The following is a 25,711-nucleotide window of genomic DNA, read 5'->3' on the forward strand; positions in this document are numbered from 1 at the left end:
GATTGCGTGAATGGTTTGGAAGCGCTGGAAAAGTAAGAAAGGGAGATAGGGAGATGGTTTGAGGGAAGGAGAAGACCCGTATAGGTGTCTGGTATGGGCGTGCCACGTTTCATTTGGCGTGTCAAAGTGGCGCAGCTTGAAATTTTGACATTTTAATGGCATAACTTGGTTGGATACCGCGCTCCCTTCTACCAAAAGGAAAAGCACCAAACCCTAAGAGCTTTCTCCTTCCATTTAACTTTACTCTACTTTCCTCCACTGAACTCCACTCCGCCACACTAGACTTTCTACTTCTTTCTTACTCTTGTCTGTGTTAGTCTAGTTATTAATGCGCCATAATATTTGCTTCCCAAATCCTGCCCCCGCTGTGTGGCCATGCCCAATGAGTCGAGTGGTTTTCCACTCCCCACCCCGGCGGCTATAATCAATGAGCGTCATATTTAAATACTAGAAAATTTTTATGGCTTGCCAATATACAACATTCCCATGGCTTTTATTTAAAATTGTAATTTCTATCCTTGCAAAGTGGGGGCAATGAAACGCTAAAGAAAATTACATTGGAAAACGATCTAAAATTAGAAAGGAATATTTACAAAATGTCACATACTGGTGAAAAAACAAGAGCCGCCTTGTAAAGCTAAACATAGAATTTCTTAAATTAAATCTTAATCACCCAAAGGAATTGCACTTGTTCATCAGTTTCAGAAATACATAATTAGAAACGACATCTCTGACACGAAAGTTTACTGAGCAGTTGGCAAGCAGTTTCACATTTAAGATGCAAAATTTTAAGTTGTTAAGTTTTTGGTAAAGTTGGCTCTGAATAGTTAGTCTCTCAGCTTAACATCATTCTAGTGACTGAAGGCCACAACTGTCAACCTGTTTTGTTATTAGAGTTCAAGCCTTTTGTTGATTTGCTGCAACAGATAAACTGACACCATTTGCAATCCAAAGCCTTGTTAGATTTTACCCTAGACTTTATACAAAAGTATGCCCATTGTAGATAAATCGTGTTATAAGTAAGATAGACCAGTTAATGCTGCAAGGGTACGCCAACTTCGATCATCGATGGGGACAATATGTGACCTACTTATGGCGCAAATAAACGTTTCTTTTTCCCTTGCATGATTTTTAAAACAAAGCCCAGCCAGCAATTAGAATCATTTAGGCTCTAGAAGGACGTAGGAGTGTAATGGGGCAAGAAGAATGTAAAGGGGAACGGGTATGCAGAGCCAGTGCCAACATATCCCCTAGTCATGGGCACAGGGCAAAGTGCCAGCTGTGTAACCTACTTTTAAGGCTCGTGCGCAATTTGTCATGTTCATGGCTTGTATAGGGATAGGGATAACAGCTGTGCTTCTGATCGAAGGCCCTTTTGAGGGTGAGGGTTCTAACATGCTGACAATAATTGTGATTAATTGCAAAAGAGTCAGCGGATTTCAAAACATGTGTGTTTATATGCCACAAGTGGCAAGTTGCGGGCTTATAATATATATAATACAAATGCAACATTAATGATTACATTTCGAAGTAACATCAATTTTATCCCTGATGAATATAAATTGTAAACTCTTGATAAAAATTTATTTTATTAGCTTACATGTGTGTGTATGTGTGTACATACACACACAGGGTTAGGTCCTAAAAACTTCAGAAAGCATAATTTGTTTTTTTTTCCTTCTTTGCATATGTGTTAAGTGCTACTTATGGAGGTCCTTGTCTGAAGGACCATTGGGGTACATTCAACTATACGCCTTTTTCTTCATGGAGACACAGTGGAAAAACTCGTGTCAGCAGAAAATAAATCCATAAATAACACTTAAGTAGTTTGAGGTTTTTATGGCGTATCAACACCAACAACCAAATCAATTTTACCATGTGCTTTCTGACTTCAACTAGTCTTGTAGCCTTGCCCCTGTCCCTGCAATAGCAGAGTCTTCAACGCCTGCAGCAAATATGCAAATTTTCCAATCGAGTGCAGAGTTCAATCTTCACGTTTGCCATCGTATGGATTAGTCTTACCACCTTCGATGTCTTGTTTTGGCAGTCGTCCTTTTTTTTCCACAATGTGCGCTCTAACCTGGCTTTGTAACCTAAACGGTTCTGTTATTTGGCTTGCCAATTTTAATCTCAACTATTTTTAGAGCATTAGAAAAAGTTTTTGGCATTCGCCCAACTTAAGACCTTGGCTGCAACTTACAAAATTGCATTGGCTCAAGACAAGTGGTCAGTTTAGCTAAAAGTTTTCGTTCTTTTTTTGTTTTTAACGGCATTTTGCTGTTTCCTTTTTGATAAAAACTTAGAACTTAAACATAACAGATTAGTAAAATTTCAACATGACGAATGCCAAAGTGGTTCTTAAATGTTATGTAAAAAATCGATCTAATTTATTCCATTCAACACTCTTTCCTATTAAAATAGTCATAATTTAGTTCGACTCTTTTTAGAGTCTTATTTTTATTCATACTTTTTATCATTGTACCTTATATAAATGCGTTTGAAAGATTTCAGTCTAATTTGAGGAGATTTTGATGAAATTTAACAATAATAATTGCTTAATCAACAAAAGGGTACATAACAGAATCGGCAAGATGATTTTTGATAAAACAAACTTACTTGCCCCATTTTGTATGCTATAGATTTAAGCATGGGTTTGTCTTTGTTACCATCAATCTCTTTTGCCTTTGCTTTTCTGAATTGTTTCATCTGTTAAGACAATATGTTATAAATATTCACTGTTAAATTTTTCTATTCTTAAATTGGATTGTTAAAATCGGATAAGTAAATTGTTTACAGATGCAAGATTCTAAAATGTTTGTCCTATGTGTTCAAGCATTTCTCAAATTGTCGTTAAGTGTTTAATGTGCTCAAATCGAATAAAATCATAAAAAAAAAAATTGTTTTGAGATATTTTTCTTTGGGTGTTTTATATTAAAATTGTGCAGCATAAATCTAACCAGAAAATTCACATACATATACCACTGCGACTGCTGCTTTGTGATTTATGCAGCATAATTTATGAGTCTCATTTTATGTGTGTTGGCCAAATGTTAGAGTAGAGAGTAGAGACCGAAAAGGCTAAAAGGGAGAGGTAGACTGCAGAAGAACAAGGAAGGATGGTGAACAGAAAAAAAGGGAGATAGGAAAAAAAAAGAGAGCGAGATAAAGGCGCCGCCGCCAGAAATCCAACATTTTCAACAACATTTCTATACCGTGTAGCCAAAGACTTTTTCGGTATATTCGTGAGATATTTAGTTGCTTTTGTCTTACATGGCTTACAAATTAAATTAAGTTTTTTGATGAATCAGTCTATGTGTGATTAGAGTGATGGGGTTTCAAATTGAATAGGAGTAAGTTGTGAATGATTTTAATAGCATAATATTCTCTGAATAAAAAGGATAAGTATGAATAAATAAAGTTCTAGTATTTGATAAACTTTTGTTAAAAGTGCAACAACAACTTGCTTATCCACTGGCTATAGGATATTAAAAGGTCGTCACTTTGACTTCCTTTTAAGGATTTTGTTGAACTGCCTTGTCGACGATGAAACGACAAAAAAAGCCACATGACCTCGTTTCGTGTTTGATAAAATGATGTTTCCCTTCCAACACACACACACTCACTCACCCACACAAACATACCCGTAGACCGTAGAGAAAAAAAATGAATTTTAGGGAGAGAAAAGATTTAGGCTGAAACTTTTCTATATGTGCGGGCTCTGTCCATCACAGTGTGTGTGTGTGCCCTGCTGACCATATCCATATCCACAAACTGTTTGGCCAGCTAATAAATGTGCATTAATTTGTTGCTGTTCTTTGTGCCTCTTTTTTTGCATGAAAAGGAAGGTTAACGTTTTCCCTTTGCCATGGGCCACGAATTGCAGATTATAAATTAAACATTTATGTTGTCAGATTTCATGACATGCAAGCTTTTATTTTTCATACTGATAAAATGCGAGGCCAGCAGCTGCCAGTGCAAATAATTATAATAAATTATTTTCTTTGGAAAAAAAAAACACATAAAAATGGTGCAAAGTTGCCAACAAAGAAAAGTTTTCACCGACCTCAAACGGTGAACAAATGGATAAGTTTTTCAATAAGTGATAGTGTATACATTGCCCATGAAAACTTGTATAACTTATGAGTTCCCAAGCTGCTAAAGTCTAGTATTATATGACTAGCCAAAATGATACCCTCTGTATACATTTTGAATAAATATTATTTAAAACTTTTTATAAACTCTTGACTTGGCTTGTGTGTGCGTTTGAGTGCGTTATTATTTATTTGCAACTTTTCAAAGCCAACAAAGTAAATTTTAAATAAAGCAGAGTCGAAAAGATGGGACCAGAAAGCGAAACAGAAAACTCAAAGATGCATAAATTTTGGGGCAAAATGGAAGAAAAAAAGTAAAAAGAGCGTAAGCAGAAAAAAAAATTGAAAAAAGGTTATACCCCTCATTTGTTTTCCCTTTTTGCCACTCGTGCGGCACAAAATGTTTAGCCCTAAAGCTTCCTTTGAATAGGAGAGATACACACAGCCAACGGGCAACAGAGACAATTTCAACTTCAGTTTAAAGACTGTCCTATCGGGCTCCGGACACCTTGCTCCTCCAATTCAACTCTATCTCTTTGCCAGCAACACTTTTTCACAAAAAAAAAAGGTAATGAGGAAATGGCATACAACAAAGGCTTTTTTTGGGCACCTTTTGTCCGTTTCACGTATTGTTGGGCTAGTGACGAGAACCAGTCTCATCTGAAAAATTTCCGGCCTCTCTCCTCCTTCTTCTTCCCACACGGCAATCTTCAGATAGGTAACTACTACATAGTAGTTGCCAGGACAACGTCAAGTGTTTGAAATGGCATGGCCAGGTGTTTTGCTTCTTCTTTTTGGCAATGTGTCAATTATCTGGGCATTAGGCTTTATTTGATTTATTTTGCTTTAAAGTAAGATGAGACTTTGGCAAACTTTCATTTTGATTGAATTGCCTTGAAAATCAATCAAAATTCATTTATATACTTTTCCTCAAATTCAATTCTCCACTAGCACTTTGAAAATTTTTAAAATCAAATTACATTAACTGCCTTAATGTAATTTATTTTCTATATACCAAGTGACCAAGTTTTAAATGGTTTCCATTAAAAACAGAGCGTCTCAATTGAATCTATCATAAAATAAATTCAACATGTTCAGCTGAACTTGTTTAGTTGTAGTTAGTAGTTTAAAGAACTTAAATAGCATTTTGCTAACAAATTAGTTCAAACTCTTTTAGCATTTTACAGGATGATCTCATGTATTATTAAAGCACCCTGTAGTCAGTTGATGAAAAATTACAATAATATAAATCTCATTTAGTCCAGTATGGGTATGTGTGTTTTTTTTTCCACTTGACCATGGCAAAGTTTTACTTATTCATTAAAATGCATCGGGAAAAGTTGTTACTAAAACTAAATTTGTTTTTCAACTTTTTTTCTCTATGCGCTTTGTAAAAATAAATGAATTGAACTACTTGGATAGCATTTTTCATTTAAAGCGTTGTTGAAATAGTAGAATATTTGCTGTGAAAGTTTGTTTAACTGCCACGCAAAGCTCTTAAACCAAACAAGGGCGGTAATCATTAACACCTCAACGAATTTGGGGGGCTAACCAGGCCATTTAGGCCAGCAACCTTCTAACCCAAAATGTACTTAGACCAAAAATTTGTAAATGGCTCAAACTGTTTGCACGAGGCCTTCGAATGAATAATCAAATCAGAGGGCACAAAAAAAAAAAAAAAAAAAACAGAAAACGAATAAAAAATGAACAAAATAAATAGAAAGGTGTTGGCAGACGCTCTAAGGCATGGGATTCCCGAAAATTGACGTGATACGCCGACGTTATTATGCTATTAGACGATTATATCCTTTACGTGGTCTAAAAATTTATGCAAGGATTTTCGTTAAATATAAATCTTTCACATTGCATTAGGCCAAGTTGCGCGTGATGATGATATATTTGTGCTTTTTGGGTTTATGTTTAAGAAGAAGACGTTTTTCTTTGTTTTGGAGACGTATTAGAAAAATTTCAAAATGAGCCTTTGCTTTATTTGTAGGAATTTTCTTTTAAACTGTTTGTCTTTTGGCTTTACTTTGCTTTAAACTCCTTTACACCTTTTTCCACCTGAGAAATAGCCTTAACAACAACAACAATTAGATATTCATGCGCCTGGTTAAATCTTTTTACTTGAAGCCGAGCAATTTCACAAATGAATCAAATAAGTATACACTCCAGTCAGTTGGCATGACTGCTTTTTGGATGAAACGGACAAAAATACGAAAAAGGTAAAGGTTTTCCAGGCATAATTGCTTTTCATTTCGACGAATTTTTTTATCCGCGGGGCTTGTTTGTCGTCCACCCACTCGCATACACACTTAGATCCTTTAGATGGAGATATTTGGCTTACTTTGTGTTGGTGTGAGGGGGAAGGATATTAATGTGGCACAATAAATTTTGAGCCACAGACAAAAGACAATGACCTCGGCATGGCCACGGGTTAGTAGCTGGCTGACTGGCAGATACTAGATGGCATTAGATACATATATACATACATATACATGGGCATAACGACATTAAATGATTGAGCTGTTGTGCTCTCTACCTGCCAACGGCTGTTGTCTGCTCCCTCCCTGGTGGGTTGGGGTAATTGGGAGTAGGCACCATTAATCAAGGTGATATGTCAATTTGGCCAAACATAACTCACAATGGCCATGCCACATGGCCAAGGATTTTAAGTTTAAGCTGAAGCACAAAATCTACTGAAAGCCCCTTTAAGTATGCCACAAAAATGTTCATAGCCTTTCCATAACCTTGGAAGTTACATGATGGCCGCCGACGAATGGCAACGGAAGTTTCACATCGCATGAAATGCATTTGGCAGCAGCTCGCCTCTCTGACATACTCTGCACATTTCGCCATTTCCGCTGGGCATTCTGCACAGGTGAATTTAATGGATACTACCTGTACATACATACGTATGTATGTACTATATATAGCTTTGTATGTAAGGTACACAGGGAACTAGTTGGAAAGGAATCATGTAAGGAAAATCGGCATCAGCAATTTAAACAAAGGCTTAAACAGCATTTTGTGGCTTAGATAGATTACTAGTTCTAAATATTAACTGAATGGATGGAATATCCTCATTATCCACACAACATAACAATTGCTGGCAAAGCTAGCGGAATGCAGAAATTCCACAGTTGCCTCTTAATTGGAATTGCAATCGCAATCGGCTTGTAATATCAAACCGTAGAGGGGAAGCCAAATGAGTTTCTGGTTGGCTACTAATGAGTTCCTTGGTATGTGAATGGCATACGTATGTATCATCTCAACCAAATAGTTGGTTTGAGTAGAGCCTTACAATTGGTCGGTAATTTGCCTGTGGTTTCTCTGCAAGGTTTAAATTGCCTTTGCCATGATGACTGAAAAACTGTACTTGTTTGCATGACTGACTGAATGGGCACGTAGAACAAGAAGAAGATTCTTCTTCGCTGTCGCTCTGACATGTTGGGCCACACTTCAAGACACTCTTATATACACACACATGTGCGTCAGCATCAACGTGGTGGTTCTTGTTACGTTTTTCATTTTTGTATAACATTTAGTACGCTTGTTAGCTTAATGCACCCTTGAGGCCATGACAAACCATCCTACACACACTCCTATGTCAACCGGTTCCACTTATGCACCACCAGCACCCACACCCACACCATCAGCCACATCTTTCGCTGTCTTCGTCACTCGTCTTTTGGCCTCAACCCTGTGTGTCTTCTCATGCATTCATTTAAATAAATACACTTGATATAAGCTAGCTTAAGATGCAGCCAAGCTGCACTAGATTTACAGCTTATGCATTACGCAAGATTTTATGAAAATTAAACTAAACTCAGCAAACGCTTGATTGACAGTTTTCAATTTACATATTTATGACATGATCATAGAGTTGGGCATCAGAAAATACAAGCAAACTATAAAAATGTTTTTTTTCTTGTCTGTCCTTAAGCTCCTTATTTAATTTCAAACGGCAAACATTTTGATATTCAATTAGTGGCTTATTTATTATTAATGAGGCTAACGTGTAAAATGCAAACATTTTTATCCTTCGGCAATGGTATTTACTAATTATTTAATGGAAATTAATTAAAATCAATGACGAGGGTCATTCAAAAAGTTACAAGAGTAACAGCCCCTTTAAAGTATTAAAATTCCGTTTCCCTTAGTGAAAAGTGCAAAGAATTCGTTTATCATCTCAATGGTTAATTAATTGAATATATATGAAGTAATACATATTTCACACTTCTCAAATTGATGAATCTATAGATAGTAAAACTCAAAAATTAAAACTCACTTCACTATTATTGATTGAATGAACCTCGTGAGTTATTGTTACATGTTAATGTAGGATGAAACACGGAAAAATTCATTTATATTCAATTTCATAGCAAAATGAAAAGCTGAAATGAATTAAAAATTCATTACTCTTGCCTCTCTGACGTCATTCGGACAATAAAATTGAAAATGGTTTTATTTTTCACTGTTTTAAACTAACAAGTAATATAAATACACAAATATACATATAGGAATTTGGGTGGCATTGAATGAAAATGTTACGAATTTAAATCAGACAGTTTTATTTATTGCCTTCCAAAAACCTTGCAATTGTGAGAGGGAATTAAGCTTTCATAAACAGAGAAATTGCGGATAACCGCAAAATGGGCAATATGTATTGTACTTATGTATATTTCATTGTCTATTTGTGGTTTCTTGACACTCTCAGACGCTAAAATTAGGAACCCACTAAGGTCAAATACAATTTACCACAATTCGAGGTCATTTGGCAATAATAGTGCACAGAAAGGACGAAAACAAAACTCATCGATTTCAAAAAGGACTTGGCAAAGACAATAAAATGAAATTGTGAAATTTCAACAATTCGCAGTGGAGTATTCGTAGCACAGGTGTTGACTACCTCGAATAGGGGAATGCATTGAAAAAAGAAATCTTTTGACGTCACTCAACCCGATGGAAGCAGATGTGGCTACATAATTTGACTGGCTTACTTGCAATGTTGCCATGTTAATTTATGTACACCAGAAACCCAGTTGAACCCCAAAAAGGAGAAGGTCACACATGGGTTTCCCCAAAGTCACGTACCCCTTGCCTGACACACACACTTGTCTGGGCAAAAAATAAAATAAAAGGGGCAACACAGTTTCTTCTCATTGTTTTTTTTTTTTTTTTTTTTTGTCTTTTTTGGGGTTTTTTTTTTTTTTTTTTTTTTGCGGGCTTTGGGTTGGAAAGAAGGTGGCCGGATGTGTGGGTTAAATCGATTGGGCATTGATTTTGAAACAAAAGAAGCAACCAGCCACATGTTACACGCAATTTTGTTGATATTGTGGGCAAATTGTTAAAAACAATACAAAGTTAGGACTACAAAACAAGTATGCCTACATACATACATATGTATTGCAATAAATATTTGAATTAATTCCAGGAAAATGATTTTGAAAAAAATATAAAAACATAAAGAGAAACTTTTACACATGTGCCAAAATGTTGTAAGCCTCTTAAATAATATGCATATTGACAAGAGTTTCGCAATATAAGAAGCCATGGCTTAATTAATGCAAGACTTATCAAAAGTAAGATAGCCTAAATGTATTTTCAAGGAAAAAAGAGAGTGATTTATGGCCAAGAAGTTATCAATGCTGAGATAGAACTTGTATTTTCCTGTTAAAAGTAAACTTCAGTCAAGTTAGATTGCATAAACTGTGAGTATTCAAGTCTTTTCGTCTTAGCCATTGAATTGTCAACTATTATTGACCATTCATCTTCATATTGCCGCATTCTATAGAAAACGCTGAGGAATTGTCAAAAGTGTCAGCTGAAAGTCGAAGCCGTAACAATCCAAGCAGAGTTGAGCCATGTTAGTCAAAAGCCAGGGCAATTGAAGTGCGGCTTTGGCGAGGGAAATGAAAAAATGGAAATATGAAAAGAGCTGATGGGCAAAATGAAATGTCACCGAGTTGGAAAAGACCGATGTCGCTTTTGTCAAGGAATGGCAACATAACTGACGCAGCTGTCTCATGTGTAACGTTCATTAGCAACGATGTGTCTTCGTATGTGTGTGTGTGTGGTTCTTAGGACACATCCAACAGACTTACCTTAATCACCATTAAAACCCTTGGTCACATATGCACTTAGCCCGCAGATATTTTGCATACATTTTATTGACTTTAATGGCTGGCTAAACATAATTTCAGAACTGCGCCACTTAATGAACTTGTTCATCTCTTGCACGTGAATGGAATAAGAAATCCTTGGAAAGTTTAAGTTATAAGAGAGTCAGAGTGGAATACAGCGATAAAAGATATTTCTATATAAAATACATATTTCTATTTGCTTTTGTATAAGACGTGACAAGAGACTCTTGATGTGCACACCATTGAGTTGAAAGGTTTTTTTTTTCGAGCAGCTTTTGTTGGTTTTCATTTGTGTCTTCTTCGTTTTGTTTTTTGGTTACGTTATTTTTTTTCCTTTGTCTTGAATGAAAATATTGTTTATTCTCGCATGAAGAGCAAAGTTGTGCATTCATTGAAGGTAAAAGGAAATTGCAGGCTTGTCGCTGGAATTAAAATATCTTCTTAACTTAACACATGATTGGGCCACCTGAGCCTAATGTCATTTAGATTTTGTTGTTACATTTTTGATAGTAATAATAAAAGCTTAGATTTAATCAACATTGAATAAAACAAATAAGAAAACCAATTCGACGATGACTGTCAGAGGCAAAGTTTTGGCCTGACAGGAAGGAATATGTTGTTCGTGCCTGTGTACGAGAACAATGAAGACGGGACCCAATTTAATGTCCATTTGAAATATTACGCATACCACACGTTGAACAACTGTCAACGTTCAGCTCAATATTAATGCCCAGGAAAGCCGTGCGAATGGTCAATTGTGCGGGTCACCAGGTCCCGAACCAAGACCCCATCCCCATTCTCTCCCCCCATTGGCTATCATAATATCTTGTGGACTTAGCCATCATTTATACCGCCTTATGCCAACGTCGATGGCGCCTCGCCTCGTCTACGTCTCCTTAAATGCCTTGAAGGCACTAATCTGCCGTTTGTATGCAGCCCGCGAAGCGTAGTTCAATTCGAAAGGCAAACAAGAATAGCACAAAAATGCCTCCTAGAAATGGGAAATTTGTTTATTTCTCTTTTGTTATTGAACTTATATCCAGCTATAAGTTTTATCTCAACGTTTTAATACCAATATCAAATGCCAAGATAAAGAGAAAAAAAGACATCAATTGATGCTTTTAATTAGTTTTAGTTGAGAAATCAGTAACCTAATCTTAAGCCGTGATAAAATGAGACTTAAAATTGATGTAAAATTATGCAAATAAATTGTTTAAAATTTGACATTTCGTTTCCCACTAGAAATGTGATTTATTTCAGAAATTTTTTGTCAAATTAATGGCACTTAGTTATTCTTCAATTTCAATCAAATCACTCAAGTATCGATTTCTAAGTGAGCTTCTTTTCGACCAACTGTACATTTTTCCATTATGTATACGTAATTTAGCATTCGCTTTTGTTCGCTTGCAATGGAACAATAAAATTTACCAAACGAGTTTGCGAATTTTATTGCATTACAAAATTAGCCCCAAACACCACAAAAACCAGAATACAAAAGAATATCACGAGGGCTACAATGAATGGCGAATGACCAAACAGTAACCATAAAATGAGAACTTAATCTTGTTCTACCCACAAGGAGAGCAACACCTGGACAGTGCCAGAAGCAGCTAGCCAACATGGACACATGTCCTGGACAGAGTAAAACGAAACAAAATACTGAGTCGGCACCAACAAAACTGAGGGTGCCATGTAAATTTTACAACAGAGTAAACACAATAAACATTTACACAAAGTCGATGGATAACCACACACATCCAGGTGTTTGTGTGTATGTGTCCTTTACTTATATGTATGTATGTACATATATGAGTGGTTCGCCATCTGTGTTTGCAAAAGGACACGCACATGCTAACTGGTCAGAGCAGCAGCAGCACTGGGACACCGCAGGATAGGTACACGCGCCAGGTAAACAAGGTTTCCAGATAAGCATTCACAACACACGATATAGACACACATACACACAACACTATTACTCCCCAGTCATGACACACTTACATCGTTTGCAAACCGAATTAAAAATGACCAAGGCTCCAAGATACCTAAGCGACATTTTGTTTGGAGTAAAGTCTAGTGTAGTCCATTATCGGATCAGTTGACGCTTATATACATACATCTACGTATTCCCCGTGCTCCATTCAATTTGTTTACCCCTTTTGTACTTATTTTCAATTTGCACCAGCTACTTTTTCTTTTTTTGTGTTCTGCTCTACTCTGTTCCTCTTGTATACAAATTCGTGTAATTATCTTCGTATAAATGTCACTTTAGCTGATTGTTTGCCATCCTCCGTCCATAAAGGACACATATGCTCATATATGTGTACTCTTGTAGGCATGTGTGTGTGTGTATCTCAGTAATTAGCAAGAAAGTCCTACTTTGTATCCATTACTCGCATACAGAGAGTTGAGGTCAGACACAGGAGCAGACATAGACAACAACTAGAAGAAGAGAGGTCAGTGCTCGAAGCTCAATTGGGTTTTGTGTCATTGTCTGAGGTACTTGTAATGTGTGTCTAAAGTGTTTGCACTCAATTCAGAAAGTTGAACTACTTACGCAAAATACTTATATACATATAAGACAAAATAAAGTAAAGTAATCTAATCTTGTTAGTCGCATCTTTAGGTAGAGATCCTCAAGTTCTCGCATCTATTAAATGTCTTAGAGAATTAAACTTGAATAGAAAATCTTAAATATTTAAACAAATTTTGAACCCTAATCAAACAAGAAATGCGCTTAAAGTAGAACCCCAATAACTCTTTTTAAAATGTTTATTTAATTTGAGTGTTTAGTTGTCTCTTTCTTAGCCCTCTGTCACTCTCTCCCTCTCTCCTTCTCTCTGGTTCTACATTATAAAGTCAAAATAAATGACTTAAGGTTTAATCGGGGATTTATCGCATAAACCATTCTTATTCTGAGCTAAGGGTGTTTGCTCTTTATATCAAAAAACATTAATTAAATTAGGCAATTAAAAGTTTGTTTTATGGTAAATCTCTTGGAAACGGATGGTAGATTGAAACCAACTACTGTATTGCCAATTCGAATGCGGCTTAGAGTTCCAAGTTCTAAGTTTGGCGTAAAAGCCGTCGGAAAAGTTTCCTTTTCAGTTAATATTGTAAGGCTCCAAGAGATTTGCATTAGACGTTTGAGGAAACTTACCCCGAATGTGAATAAAAAATATTTCGATGTTACTTTAAACTTTGTGTCTTTAATTTAAACTGTTGCTTTGCGGTAGAATTGAACTAATTTGATAATAATGACAAGTCCGCTTTAGTTTGTATTTGGTTCACATTTTGTCGATGAATAGTTTATTTGTTGTTTGAAACTTTTTCTTTTAACTATGGATTTTTCGGAATGATTAACATTTTAAACTAAATATTTATGAAATTTTTCTGTTTTTTTATTATTATTCTGTTCTGATTTGTATGAGATTTCTGTTGTTTTTTTGTTAATTTTCTTTTTCTTTTGTGATATTTCTTTTTTGTTGTTTTGCTAGTTTTAGAGTTGTTGCACGTTGCTTCGTTGAGTTTACACTGAGCTGGTCGTGTCGCAGGCAGTCGCTTTTATTGGCGGCGAACAGGATATTCACCACAGACACTCTGGCTGGCTGGCATGCGCCCGCCATCATCTACCCCATCGGGAGATGGGCCGAAAAGGATACAAATATTTACAGGTGCATGGAGGAGATGGAGGGTGGTTCAGTGGGTCGGGTCAGTTGAACAACAAACAGACATACACACACACACATAGAAAAGCTTAATTTCTACATATAGATTATACACTGAGCGAAAAATTGACTTGCTAAGGATATCTATATAAAATTTATTATAAATATATCACATAAATTTGATTGTATAGAGTGACGAATTTCGAAGAAATCTATTAAATTAATAATTATTTGGGAAGTCATGGGTAATACTTTGTGTACCTGGCAACCCTTAGCAACAAAAGCTTTAGGTCTCTCTTTGGCCAAACAAGTAGAGCTTTTACGATTCAAAACAAACGCCCACACATACCCACAACCCAGCATCAGCCCCATCCTGGAGCACGGTCCGTGCACATGGCATCAGTTGCCGACAATTTTCTACAACTTTACAACTGTGGTGAGTTTCACTCTCGCTGTTGTTGCTCCTTTCTTTTACCGCATGTCGCGTGGTCGGTATCAAAAAAATTAGATTTCACACTGAATACAGGGCACCGACTTTAAGATATGCTAAAGCAAATATGTATTTAAAACCTGGAGCTTTAATCAAACGTAAATCAAATCAGATATTAGTTTTATATAGCCAGATCATTTGAAGAAGGAATTAAAAAGTAAATAACTTTAGATATTATTTAATTAACTGATATATTTTTCCAAACTGTGCCTTGGTAAAGTCAAAGAACGTTAATATGCATATTATCTGAGATTTGACAACTGCAAAAGGACTTTTTGAAATTTAAATAAATCGTTTATAATTTCTAAGTCAAACAAACTTCTTTACGCTATCAGCCCGCTTGGACCCTTTGCTTACAGGGTATTTTACGAAATAGTAGTAGAAAACAACGAGAAGTAGACAAAAATTGACGATGAAAACAATGCAAACAAAAATTTATGCTTTTACGAGTATCATGAACATCAGCATCAGCATGAACATTTTGGTCTCATCCCATTTCATCTCATCTTTCTGTCCATCATGTTGGCTTGCCGTCTTTTTATCCTTTTTCCTTTTTTAGCTGGAACTCTGACTTAGGCTTATGTTAGCCACTGTAGTTTTCTGGCTTTGTTTTCTTTTCTTCTTTTTCAGTGCTTTATAACATTTTGTTTTTCTGATGGTTCGCAAGAGCCACAGCAACAAATTGCCAACCGTTTAAGCCACTTGGGGGCGCAACATGGCGTATGCGTGATTATAATTGAAATTTCGTGCCTACGTTTAATGAGTTTCTAAGCACTTCGGGTTGCTGTTGCTTTACAACAAAACAAGTAAGTAAAAGAAGAAACTGCACAATATTAACCTTTTTAATAAAGCAAGGCCAAGACATGGTCTATTTGAGCCGAGCATCAAAGAATTTTTTAATCAAAACGAATGAGCATTAAAAATAGCATCATTATGTTTAAAACAAAACGGTTAATACCACAATAAAGGTAATGACAGGTAAACCAAGAAAGAACAAAATAAAAAACAAATTAATAAGCCGATATAAATAACTGGAAAATACGAAAAATCCTAGATATTTGTTTCTGTAAGTTTTTATTCAATTTATGCTGTTAATGTTGTCTAATTGTCTCACTATTATTATACAATTTTAAAAATTTCATATCCTTTTTGATCAAAAATAGGTCAAAAAATTAAGAGAATATTAAATATTTTGAAATTTTCATAACGATTTACTTCCATATTTATCAAGTTACAATGTAATCAATTAGATATAAAGACTTGCTACGATTTTATACAATTGTAAAATGGCTTAAACGTTATGAAACACTTTGAAATGCGTCAACGCGGTTAGCCAATGCAAAAAAGCAGAACACAACAATATAAACATGAGCTAAGATGATGCAACATAGCAAATACATCAATTGTTACTTATATGACGTAGATTGACTGGTTATAAAATGAAAGTAAAGTGTTTCTCCAGTGACGTCAAAAGTTGATGAGTTGAGTGGGTTTTTACTTAGGACAATAAACTAAGCAAAAAGCAAAAAAAAGGCTTGAAAAGTGATTGACGCAGTCAAAAACGGCCTTGACCATGTCGAATAGTGTCTGGACCCACGATCCTCTTTTTCTTGCTTTTAGATGACTAATTAGCAAGGTTTGAGCAATTAATGGTTAATTGTTAACAAAATGGGCAAATTTCGATTTATTGAGCCACTTTATCAAGTTAAATGGGCAAAGGCTAAGCGGGGGGTAATGCGATGCCAAACCATTGTTTGGGTGCCAGGTCATACTAACATTTTGATTGTATTATATGTATTTTAAAAGCATTCATTATTGATACACACACACACACACACACACAGAAGGACGCTGGTACACTCACAATACACTACACGCAATAAACCAATTTAGGACACATCAGCCGCCCTCACCACCTGACCTCAACCACCATCTCTGGCGCTACTCACCCTCCTCCTCTCTGTCTTTACCTGTCTTTCGTTGTTGTTTGCTTTCAAGTTGCGCGGTAATTTCATTTGGTAATTGTATCCTGCAATTTGCTTTTGAAAAAGAAGGTAAAACACTAGAAAGGGCAGCAGAAGACGGAGATATTCTGCCACTGCCACTATGACGGTTGAAACGTTAAAGGTCACAACCCTGGGGCCATCAAAGTATATTGAATGTCGCCCGCATAAATTCATCAAACGGAAACTGCGCATCTGAAGCTCTCTTTCCCACTGTTTGAGTTTTACCTATCGAAGGATTTAATTTGGCAGCAGTTTTAATTACCGGAACAATATGAAAATCGAAATCAGCTATTTCCATTATACACATGGTGACTCTCCATTTGATACATAATCAATGTAATCAAAGCAAACTGCAAATGTCTGCATATCTCTGCGAGCTCGAAACCGGAAACTGCATTACATTAAAATTCAATTTCCTATCTTAAAAAAAAGGAAGTGTTGGCAAGAAAGTATCTAAAATCCATACACAATTCCACTTAGTTTATAGTCAGCTATTTAAGTCAAATCTGTTGATTGGAAAAAATATATGGGAATATGAACTTAAGCCAAATTTAGCCTCTTTCTCGTTCTTAAATAAACTTAAAGACTTAAGAGCCTGTGTGAAAATTTAAAATAAAGTGTCACCATTAATTATTAAAATTATCTAGAGAATATTCTCTTTGCAAACAAATAGATAATAGAGAAAGAAAATCTATAAATCTTGCAAGAGTATAAAAACAGTTAATAGGTCCACAGTTAATGCTCTTTTCAGATACCTCATAATTAAAAAAGTTGTTTTCAATTTGCTCATACTAACCTTTTCATCCTTTGCATAAAATAGACTATTGCGTTTCAAGCGAAAATAACGACGTCGCCAACGTTGAAAGGACCAAGTGTGTTTCAGCAGGAAACCCTCCTTAATGATGGCAGCCTGAAAGAAGAAGGAAACACACACAAATTAAGAATAAACAAATATTTCATCATTTTGATCATAAGCTCTATAAATATTTCAACAGCAATTTGCCTTTTTAGCAATTAAACAATGATAAGCTGACATTGCAGTAATGGCTGGTGGACAAATAATAATAGGACTCCAGGGCGTATGGTCATCTAAAAGCAACTCATTGCCCGTCACTTGCAGTCTTGTGTAGAATGTCAACAATAATTGGCTGCACGGTAACAAAAGCAAATGGCAAGGTTGGATGGCAACCAAAGGAGGGCGTCAATATGGCAAGCAATCAATTGAGCAAACAAAAGACCACCGCACTTACATTCAAATACACTCGCACCAATAGAGGTAGAAAGAGATACATTGACATGTCTTTCATTTCACGGTTCAACGTTATTTTTTTCTCACTCCGTTTTGCCTTTTGTGAAATATGAAAGTGTAAATAAGCGTAGAACTCAATGCCATAGAAGTGACAATAATCTGCGGCAATTATTTGGTAAATAAAGCTGATTTCTGATTTCTAACATATTATTTGGCTTGCTGTCAATAAGCATTTATAGTTGGTCGAAATGAAATTGAATGCCAACGCTTGGCTGACCCCAATCAGAAGATGAACACGTTTCAAATGCTTTCTGTTCATTGTGGAATTGCCTTTCAGCCTCTAAGGCAAATTGCAAGGGGTGAACTGCGGGTGGCAGGGGAGGTCGGGGAAATGCAACTTGCTGATGGCATTTGATTTCTGTTTGTGCTTCATTGTATTTTTCATATTTTTCTCTTATTACATTTCCTTGCATTCCGAAGACGGAAACGGAAATGTTTTTCCTTGGACATGCAACAAAATGTCCTTGGACAGCAGTAAATAGCAAACCGGCGGATTTCCTTAAAAAGAAAAAAACACAAATAAAAAGTTCAAATGGCTTTTATGGAAAATACATTAAAATTGTGAAAATGTATTTACTTTATTCAAGTTGTCACAGTTGAATGACCTTTGCCCCAGTACAAAACATTTCCCCATTACAAGTCAGTTGGTATAAGTGCTTTAGGCTGGTGTCCTTTTGACTGGGATAACGGTAACTAAAAATCAAAGAAGAAAATAATCTTTTGCTCCGTTTCACATACACATATTGCGTGTCAAATCAGGATCGCCTGGCTGGCCAATTGTCGTCAATCAATCATTTTTGACTTACATTAAGTATACGCCAAGTTGGCCAACTGGCAAATATTTAACAAAAGAAGCCAAGTCCAACCTGACTGGCTGTGTCTAAGATGATGAACAAGTTTGAAAATATTCCTCTCGTTAGACGCTTATTGATTTTGCCTACCGCCTCCCACCCCTAACCACCACCAACTCACCTCAAGCCTTGATCCAGTTTGCTGGCAGTGCGGTAAAAAGATACAAGATAAATAAAAACTCAATGTTGGCCATAAATATTGATATGATTCGCTGTTGTGTTGTTGTTGTTGTTTGGTTGGCGTTTTGCTTTGTTCAGGTGACTTTTTCAAGGCCCACACTCACGCCTCAGTCACGCCATGCTAACAGAATGTAGAATGTATTTTCTTTGCTCCTTGCACATTTTTTTCGCTGTTGCTACATTATTCATTAGGTTCGCATTTCATGTTTTTTTTTTTTTTCATTTTGCTCTTCTCTTTGTGAAGACACAGCAAAGGCGAAAAATAACTTTTCTAACATCGTATTAAGAGGAATTAGCTTTCGAAATCACGTGAGACAGCCAATTGGCTGTGTAAATAGTCCTAAATATTTCAAAACAAGAAAGAAACACCAAGCAAATATAACAAACACGAAAGTCAGATAAAGTTTTTAATGCAGAAAACTCGATGTAAAGAGATATTGTTGGTTTTGTGTTTTTTTTGTTTTCCATTTTCTAAGAGGTTGCGGCAAAGTCTACAACAAGTGGCCCAGAAGTCAGACAATGCGGCAAAAGATTTTCGCCTTTTACATTTCGTTTTTCTTGTACTTGGTATTTACTTATTGTTTGCAATTTGAATGGTTGAGTAAACGGCTCGGTATAAGAGAAACAAGAACAAGAAAAATTCAGGGTCACGTAAATTCTATTACTGCCTTTATTTTCTAAGAATATTTAGATGAATTTCTTGGGTCTACCTCAAAGTAAATTTCATTTGTAATTGCGGCAAACAGTTATATTTTGTGTTAAGCCAACTAAAGTGAGGTCAGTCAAAGTTAAAGAATCTGGTACGAGACTTCTTTCTAGACTTAAAATTCAATTCTAAACTGAGCAGCAGCAGCTATATACTTCAAAGAGATTGAGAGTTGTATTTGTTTTTATAATTTTAAACAATTTCAAAATTGCTTACAAAATTCCAAATCTAATACAAATAACAAATTTCTGATCACTATGACACCAGTGGCGAATCTGCTCAAGACCAATTTACATCAAATATTCTCAATGTGGCCAAAAAGTGTTGTTTTTCTCGAAATTATGCTAAATTTTGTCACGATTTTCGGCATAGTTCATTATCAGTATTCGTATAATCAACAGGATTTGTTGTATTGGCGCAATGATCTAACGGAACGGCCTCTGGAATATATGCTGTCTAGCTTGGTCCTGATAATCACAATACACATTGTAGTCTCCTGCCTAGATTCGACCATTTTGACCGCCTTAGTTCGACGTTATGTGAATCGTTGCAATAAGCCGCGATTGTACTACGAGGAGCACTATAGGCGATTTATCATAATGCGTTTAGTGCAACAGCTGGAAATCGCCCTAACTATGCAATTGACTGAAGGACGAGAAGATCATCATCATATTATGGTGGCTCAGGAGCTGATTAAACGTGCCGTCAATGAGTTTCGCGCCTCTGTAAGGGTTTTACTATGGCCGAACCGTTCTGATTTGATTATGGATCCGCATATTTTGTTTCATATTGATGAATCGCAGTGGACTGTACTCAAGTCCCTTGGCTATAGTCTAGGCCGGGTGGCTAGGCGAGATTTGAGCAATAGTAGCATCAGGCGAATGCTCAATCCTGGCGGACATTGATGACAAAATGAAGGAGTTACCTCTAATTAAGTGAATGTAAAAAGCATATCAAATTTGTTTCCTAAATTATGTTGTTCTCCTTATGTCGGTGCCTAAAAAAAATTACATTATTCAATCACAATAAAAATAACCAAAATTCCAAAAGTTGTCTACAGAAGCGCAACAGTGCGTATAATTAACATCAAATGGCTATACAAATAAAAAGGATACATATAACCAACAAAAATAAAACAAAAGGAAAGGAAGTAAAGTATATATCAGGAAAAGGACCAGCTTTTGCCTCCTTAATAAATATATGTGTATATATGTATAAGAAGGTAAGAGAAGGACTGAGGCCAAGCTATACTGGAGTCGAATAACGCTTCAAAGTGACACCAAAGCCATAAAGAACTTAATTGAAGCTTTCATTAGGCTTCCACATTTTACGCGACTTTTCTTTCGCGTCCTTTCTGGCGGACTTGGCCTTTGGGCAACTATGGCAACTTTTAATTAAAATATAATATTAAGGGAAGCATTTTCAAATGGTTTTTCTCTCTGTGTGTGTGTGTGAGTGTGTCCCTCTTACAGTGTGCTTAAAGGTGTGCTAATGACATGCTTGTTAATTTAATTTTAATCGAATTCCTACAATTTTGACAAGTTTATTTGTGTTATGTTAAAAATATTAAAGGAATTTGGAAAGTAGTATTAGTCTAATCCTTGACCTATGTAAGTCATATATTAACAGTGACAGTTGAAGTACATTCATTTTGTTTTCTTTGGAGACCATTAAAATATTTACAAAGTACTTGAACCCCAGACAAAACTGCTAGTCCTGACCTTTTGCAACACTCAAACACTTAAAGCATATACTCGACGCTCCAAACGCAACGCACACAACCCCAGCCACACCCCTCTTTTGCACACATACATATGTGTATTTTTATAGGAATAGCATGGCACATTGCGTCTGCATGGCATGCAACTTCCGCTCCAGAAAGTTTTGCCATTGACGCTCTGATGCATTTAAAAGGACTTTGTTTGACGATAACTGAAAAGTGAAAATGTAGGTACTACAGTCGTACACTCACCAGATTGTTGTTGCGTTTGGTGGACATACGACGCTGAAAGATACGCGCCGGCTCCATTTCAATTTCCGACTCAGACTCGGTTTCATCGCCATCACGGCTTATCGAAATAATGGGGATAATGGGTACGGGTGAGATGCTGCCCGAGCTGCAGGCACTGCTACGTCCACTGCTCAGACTGCTTCGAGTACGACTTCGACTCCTCGGGCTAGCAACGTGTAGCGTATCCAGTTTGATGTTAGCCATTGTTGAATTTCTTTTGTAAAATTCTGTTGCATGCCTCCAGGCGTTTGAGGGAGCTTGGTGCGGGGGCCTTTGTCACGTTGCTGCAAGGACCTTGTCCGTTGTCCGTTCCCGGAGCCTTTAGTTAGAGTTTTTGTATAAAACGAGTGTATCAGTATCCCATGGAGGAGTAGCCGCAGGTGGCCAACCAAATCACTTCTGTTGTTGCTTATGTAAAAATTCCCTCACACACAGAGCAAACAACACACAACGCACACACACTCACACAGTCTCAGGCATGGCAAAGGAAGGACGGTCGTTTCCTGTTTTCTTTTTTCATTTCTACTACACTGAAATCAGTTTTTTCCATTGCTTAAATTATAATTATTATACAGTGCATTTGAATTTTAATTACTTGGTATAAAATCTAAACATTTAATATTCATACAAATAGCAAACAAATATTTGCACTTTCAACATAAACACATGTATACGGATTAGTATATTATTACATCAATATAAACATTTATATATCAGCATATATTTTGTTAGGCCAAACTAACTAATTTTACAATTAAGAATTAATTCACCAAAGTTCCCAAGGAACTTCACATTAAACGAATTGCTTTTAAATTAATTGAGTATAAAAATGAAAGTATATATTCTATTTATCGATATATTGTTAATGCCTCCGCTTAGTGTGGAGTAAAAACTTAATTTTTGCCCTCTGCTTATATAGTTTTTGTTTGTTCCTTTTTTTCTTTTATTTTTGTTGTATTTCTACGTTTTTACTGCCGACAGCAAGAGGCAAAGCCGCGCGGCGAACTGTACGAGACCGCAACCCTCACTGCCAGGCGAGGACTGTTGAACATGGCTAACATAGAGGCACTGTGGCAGGCATCCCAATGGCAACAGGGTTGTCAAGTGTTGAAGCAGACTAAAACAAGGAAGAGACGGAAGAAAAAACTTTTTTAAAAGAGAAAATTAAAATGACAATTTTCGACATAATAAACTAGTGCAGAGTACAGAAAGAAAAAGAAATATTAAATCTTTAATTAAGTTATTTGCCTGACAACTCTATTTTCGTAAGCCAACAAAGGAACAGAAAGTAATTTATTATCCTTTTTGCTTTTGCCAACAAGTTTTTGTGCTCCACATTTTGTTCTCACTTTCGGGGTCGCTCTCTCTGGGTCGCTAAGAGAGCAAAGCTTTACCTCTTCCGCTCTTTTTTCATATCCTCGAAGCGTACTAAGCTCCCCGGCCTCAACAAAGCAGCGGAGCAAAACAAAACGTAAGAAAGCACAAAGTAAACAGGATAAGCAAAAAGAAAAAAAAATCGACAAAGGACAAAGGCAAGAAGAAAAAAAAAGACAGTTGGATGGGTAACAATTACAAAGAAAAAGGGCGCCCAACAAGTCCTTTGCTTTTGCTTCAAACCACATCAAGCTCTTGGCTCGATTTTCCCGGCATCTACTTGTTGTCCTTGCTTCTTCAGACTCACACACACACACATACATCCCGTAGGGCATTACTCTTTATGCCTGAGTGCAGTTACTCAAGAAAACAAGAATGTATATGTATATGAATAAACTTATATGGAGGACGCGCGCGTATTTACTCCATTAAACATTCACATTGTTGCTCGACCCAAACCCCTTCAAAATGTGTGGGACCCAATGTGTATGTGAGTGTGTGTGTGTGCGGGGGGGATCTCCCTCATTGTTGCAAGCGTATTTGTGCAGTCATCGACGAGGCGATCCAATTAGAGACACAATAATTGAGTCTGCATGACGACTTTTAATGCATTTTAAATGTATCAATAAGTGGAATTGAAATGGCAGGATATCGAATTTTTACTTAACAATTCCACAGAATTAATAGGAAAATACAGTAGTTACAGTTCGAGAAGGGTTCGATGTGAAATAAAAGTCTCCTCCAATTTAGAAAGGTTCGTAAAATTCTGAAGGTCCTTATTTGTGTTCAATGTAATTATCGTAGACCCAATCATAGCGATCGGCATTAATGGTTTGATTTCTCTTACCCTGTAATTGAATGAAATTGATTAGTTAAAATTTTCGGATTTTGGGATGAGGTCCACTTACTCTTGGCAAGGCCAGACAGCGTCGGAAACGCATACGTTCCATAGTTTCTCCTGTTCCAGTGGCAGCACCGAATTCATATAGACTCGGCTTTAAAAGAAAACCCCCCAGTTGGCTGGCATGGGTACTTCCTCTGGCGTGCCCCCAAACACCGAACCCAAATATTCCCTAAGTCTCGCATAGAGTTTCTTGTGCCAATGTTTGGGCATTGAGTTGTAAATTCTTGAATGTGATCCCGTGCTAATGCTGAGCTGCACATGACGCGGATATCTTCGAAATTGGCTAAAGACCTGATCTGAGGTTAACTGCCTGGCACTGCCGGCAATTCGAACACTGCGTCTCAATACTGGCCAATTGAAATGCAGTGACATGTGTGGATTACTACAGATCTCGCCCGCCTGACGACTGCCCAGACTGGTGAAGAATGTGATGCCAGCGGCATTCACATCCTCGATAGTGGACAGTCGAGTGACGGGTTGCCCAGCTCTATCCACGGTGGCCATGCAGGCCAAATGTGGGCTACATTGGGGCACATGTGTCTGCGCGAATTCTAACCAATGCTGGAAGATCACATAAGGCTCCCTGATAGCGACATGCTCCTCGCAAGTCTGCGAGTGGGCTAGACGTAGGCGTTGATGGGAAACAAATGTAGGCCGGCAGATGCGTCCCGCAGAGATTATCAGACTCAGGTACTTTGGCAAAAACGACAGCGACGCTGTCATAATTGTTTAATTTAAACGCCTAAGCCTTGCCTAAACAAGAGATATAGAGAAAATTTGCACACTTAAATGATAGCTTTCGAAAAGGTAATATGTGTCTAGCTTTGATACCTGATAACAAATGAGTTTTATTTAATCTAAAATTTTTAACACTTGGAAGACATGGCAAATGCACAGCATATTTCAATCTCTCTGTCTTTTGTCAGCTTTTTAAGGTGCCAACCGCTCATAGATCCAGCCATCCTCACCGGCATGAGTGAGTTTTCCATCCACTTCCTTCTCAACATTTGGACCACGTCTAAAACGGATACGATCATGAAGACGATCGGTTTGTCCTTGCCAAAATTCAATTAAACTGGGACGCACCAAATAGCCGCCCCAATTGGGTAATGGAACTTCACCATCGGCTCCCAACTTGGCCTTAATGCCAGACTCTACCTCATCAAGGTAGCCACGAGACGGAATACGTTGACTTTGGGGACTGGCTGCTGCTCCAATCTGACTGGCTCGAGGACGCTCATGAAAGTATTTAAGTGAATCTGCCTGGGATATCTTCTCTGCCACACCTTCAATTCGAATACTGCGACGAAGTGGCAGCCAATAAATAGAAATGGCCACATTAGGATTACCAGCAATGTCTTCTGCCTTGCGACTGCCGTAGTTGGTGAAGAAAGTGAATCCCTCGGCAGTGGCTTCTTTGACCAGAACAAAGCGATTCGAAGGTTTACCTTCGGCATTAACAGTCGCCAATGCTGCTGCATTTGGCTCGAGTATTTCTTTGGTGTTTAGAGCCTCGTCCAGCCAATCACGGAATACACAAAATGGATTCTTCACCTTGATGTTCTCCTCCAGAAAGGCATCTTTTCTCTCGTGATACTTTAAGCGCAAAGCTATAAATAAATCAAGCAAAGTACATTTTTATCCTACCATTTACGGAATATACAACAAAGTCCTACCAGAGAGTTGAACGCCAGATGCATTTTGGCTCATCTTGCGGATACTTGATATGAGTCGCACTGTTGGACAAGTGGTGGAATGATTAGTTGCAGTTGGGAATTGCGATAATTTGTTGTATCCACGTACTTATTGAAGGTCAGTTTAAGCTGCAATGAATTGTCGGCCTTATCTTATCAATCGAAAACATGTATTTTTCTCCACAACAGCAGCTGTTATTCTTCGGGTTGCCAGCTGTTGAAAATTACTTAGAGATGAGCGATAGTTTACTTTTGTTTCACGTCACTTTGCTCGCAAATGATAC

General features: G+C 37.0%; 4 protein-coding genes across 9 annotated transcripts in view; 1 reads left to right on the plus strand and 3 right to left on the minus strand.

Moving 5' to 3' along the window:
* LOC137585015 (diacylglycerol kinase eta) overlaps nucleotides 1-22,059 on the minus strand; it is a 43,662-nt gene extending 21,603 nt beyond the window's left edge. For 2 of the 6 annotated variants that reach the window (XM_068300647.1, XM_068300645.1), the window contains exons 1-2: nucleotides 21,417-22,048; nucleotides 17,195-17,308 (exon numbers count right to left, since the gene is read on the minus strand). In XM_068300647.1, coding sequence (XP_068156748.1) covers nucleotides 17,195-17,308; nucleotides 21,417-21,659 — 357 coding nt within the window. In that variant the 5' untranslated portion in view covers nucleotides 21,660-22,048. Of the gene's footprint in view, nucleotides 1-13,394; nucleotides 13,748-17,194; nucleotides 17,309-21,416 lie in introns of those variants that run through there. The other 4 variants (XM_068300646.1, XM_068300644.1, XM_068300649.1 and 1 more) reach the window with 3 other exon arrangements.
* On the plus strand, nucleotides 19,580-20,493 carry LOC137585223 (uncharacterized). Its single transcript, XM_068300920.1, has one exon. It carries the CDS (start codon nucleotides 19,702-19,704, stop codon nucleotides 20,347-20,349), a length of 648 nt encoding a protein of 215 aa, XP_068157021.1. The 5' UTR covers nucleotides 19,580-19,701; the 3' UTR covers nucleotides 20,350-20,493.
* A 1,546-nt stretch (nucleotides 22,060-23,605) lies between the features above and the next one.
* LOC137585962 (pyridoxine/pyridoxamine 5'-phosphate oxidase) lies at nucleotides 23,606-24,593 on the minus strand. The gene is given in 3 exon segments (XM_068302005.1): nucleotides 23,606-23,677; nucleotides 23,738-23,841; nucleotides 23,844-24,593. Coding segments are annotated over 3 exon segments (789 nt in total). The 5' UTR covers nucleotides 24,457-24,593.
* sgll (sugarlethal) lies at nucleotides 24,557-25,615 on the minus strand. The gene is made up of 3 exons (XM_068300100.1): nucleotides 25,537-25,615; nucleotides 25,410-25,469; nucleotides 24,557-25,343 (listed from the first exon to the last, which is right to left on the minus strand). Coding segments are annotated over exons 1-3 (741 nt in total). The 5' UTR covers nucleotides 25,538-25,615; the 3' UTR covers nucleotides 24,557-24,663.
* Nucleotides 25,616-25,711: the final 96 nt, after the last annotated feature.

This window comes from Drosophila tropicalis, unplaced genomic scaffold (genome assembly GCF_018151085.1).
Source record: "Drosophila tropicalis isolate 14030-0801.00 unplaced genomic scaffold, ASM1815108v1 contig_878, whole genome shotgun sequence".
Taxonomy (NCBI): Eukaryota; Metazoa; Arthropoda; class Insecta; order Diptera; family Drosophilidae; genus Drosophila; species Drosophila tropicalis.

Bases quoted from the DNA above. Each gene is read 5' to 3' on its own strand.
- LOC137585223 (XM_068300920.1), top strand. From the start codon at position 19,702: ATGACACCAGTGGCGAATCTGCTCAAGACCAATTTACATCAAATATTC.
- sgll (XM_068300100.1), bottom strand. The intron at 25,344-25,409 runs GTAGGACTTTGT...ATTTATTTATAG, and splicing joins ATCTGGCGTTCAACTCTCTG to CTTTGCGCTTAAAGTATCAC.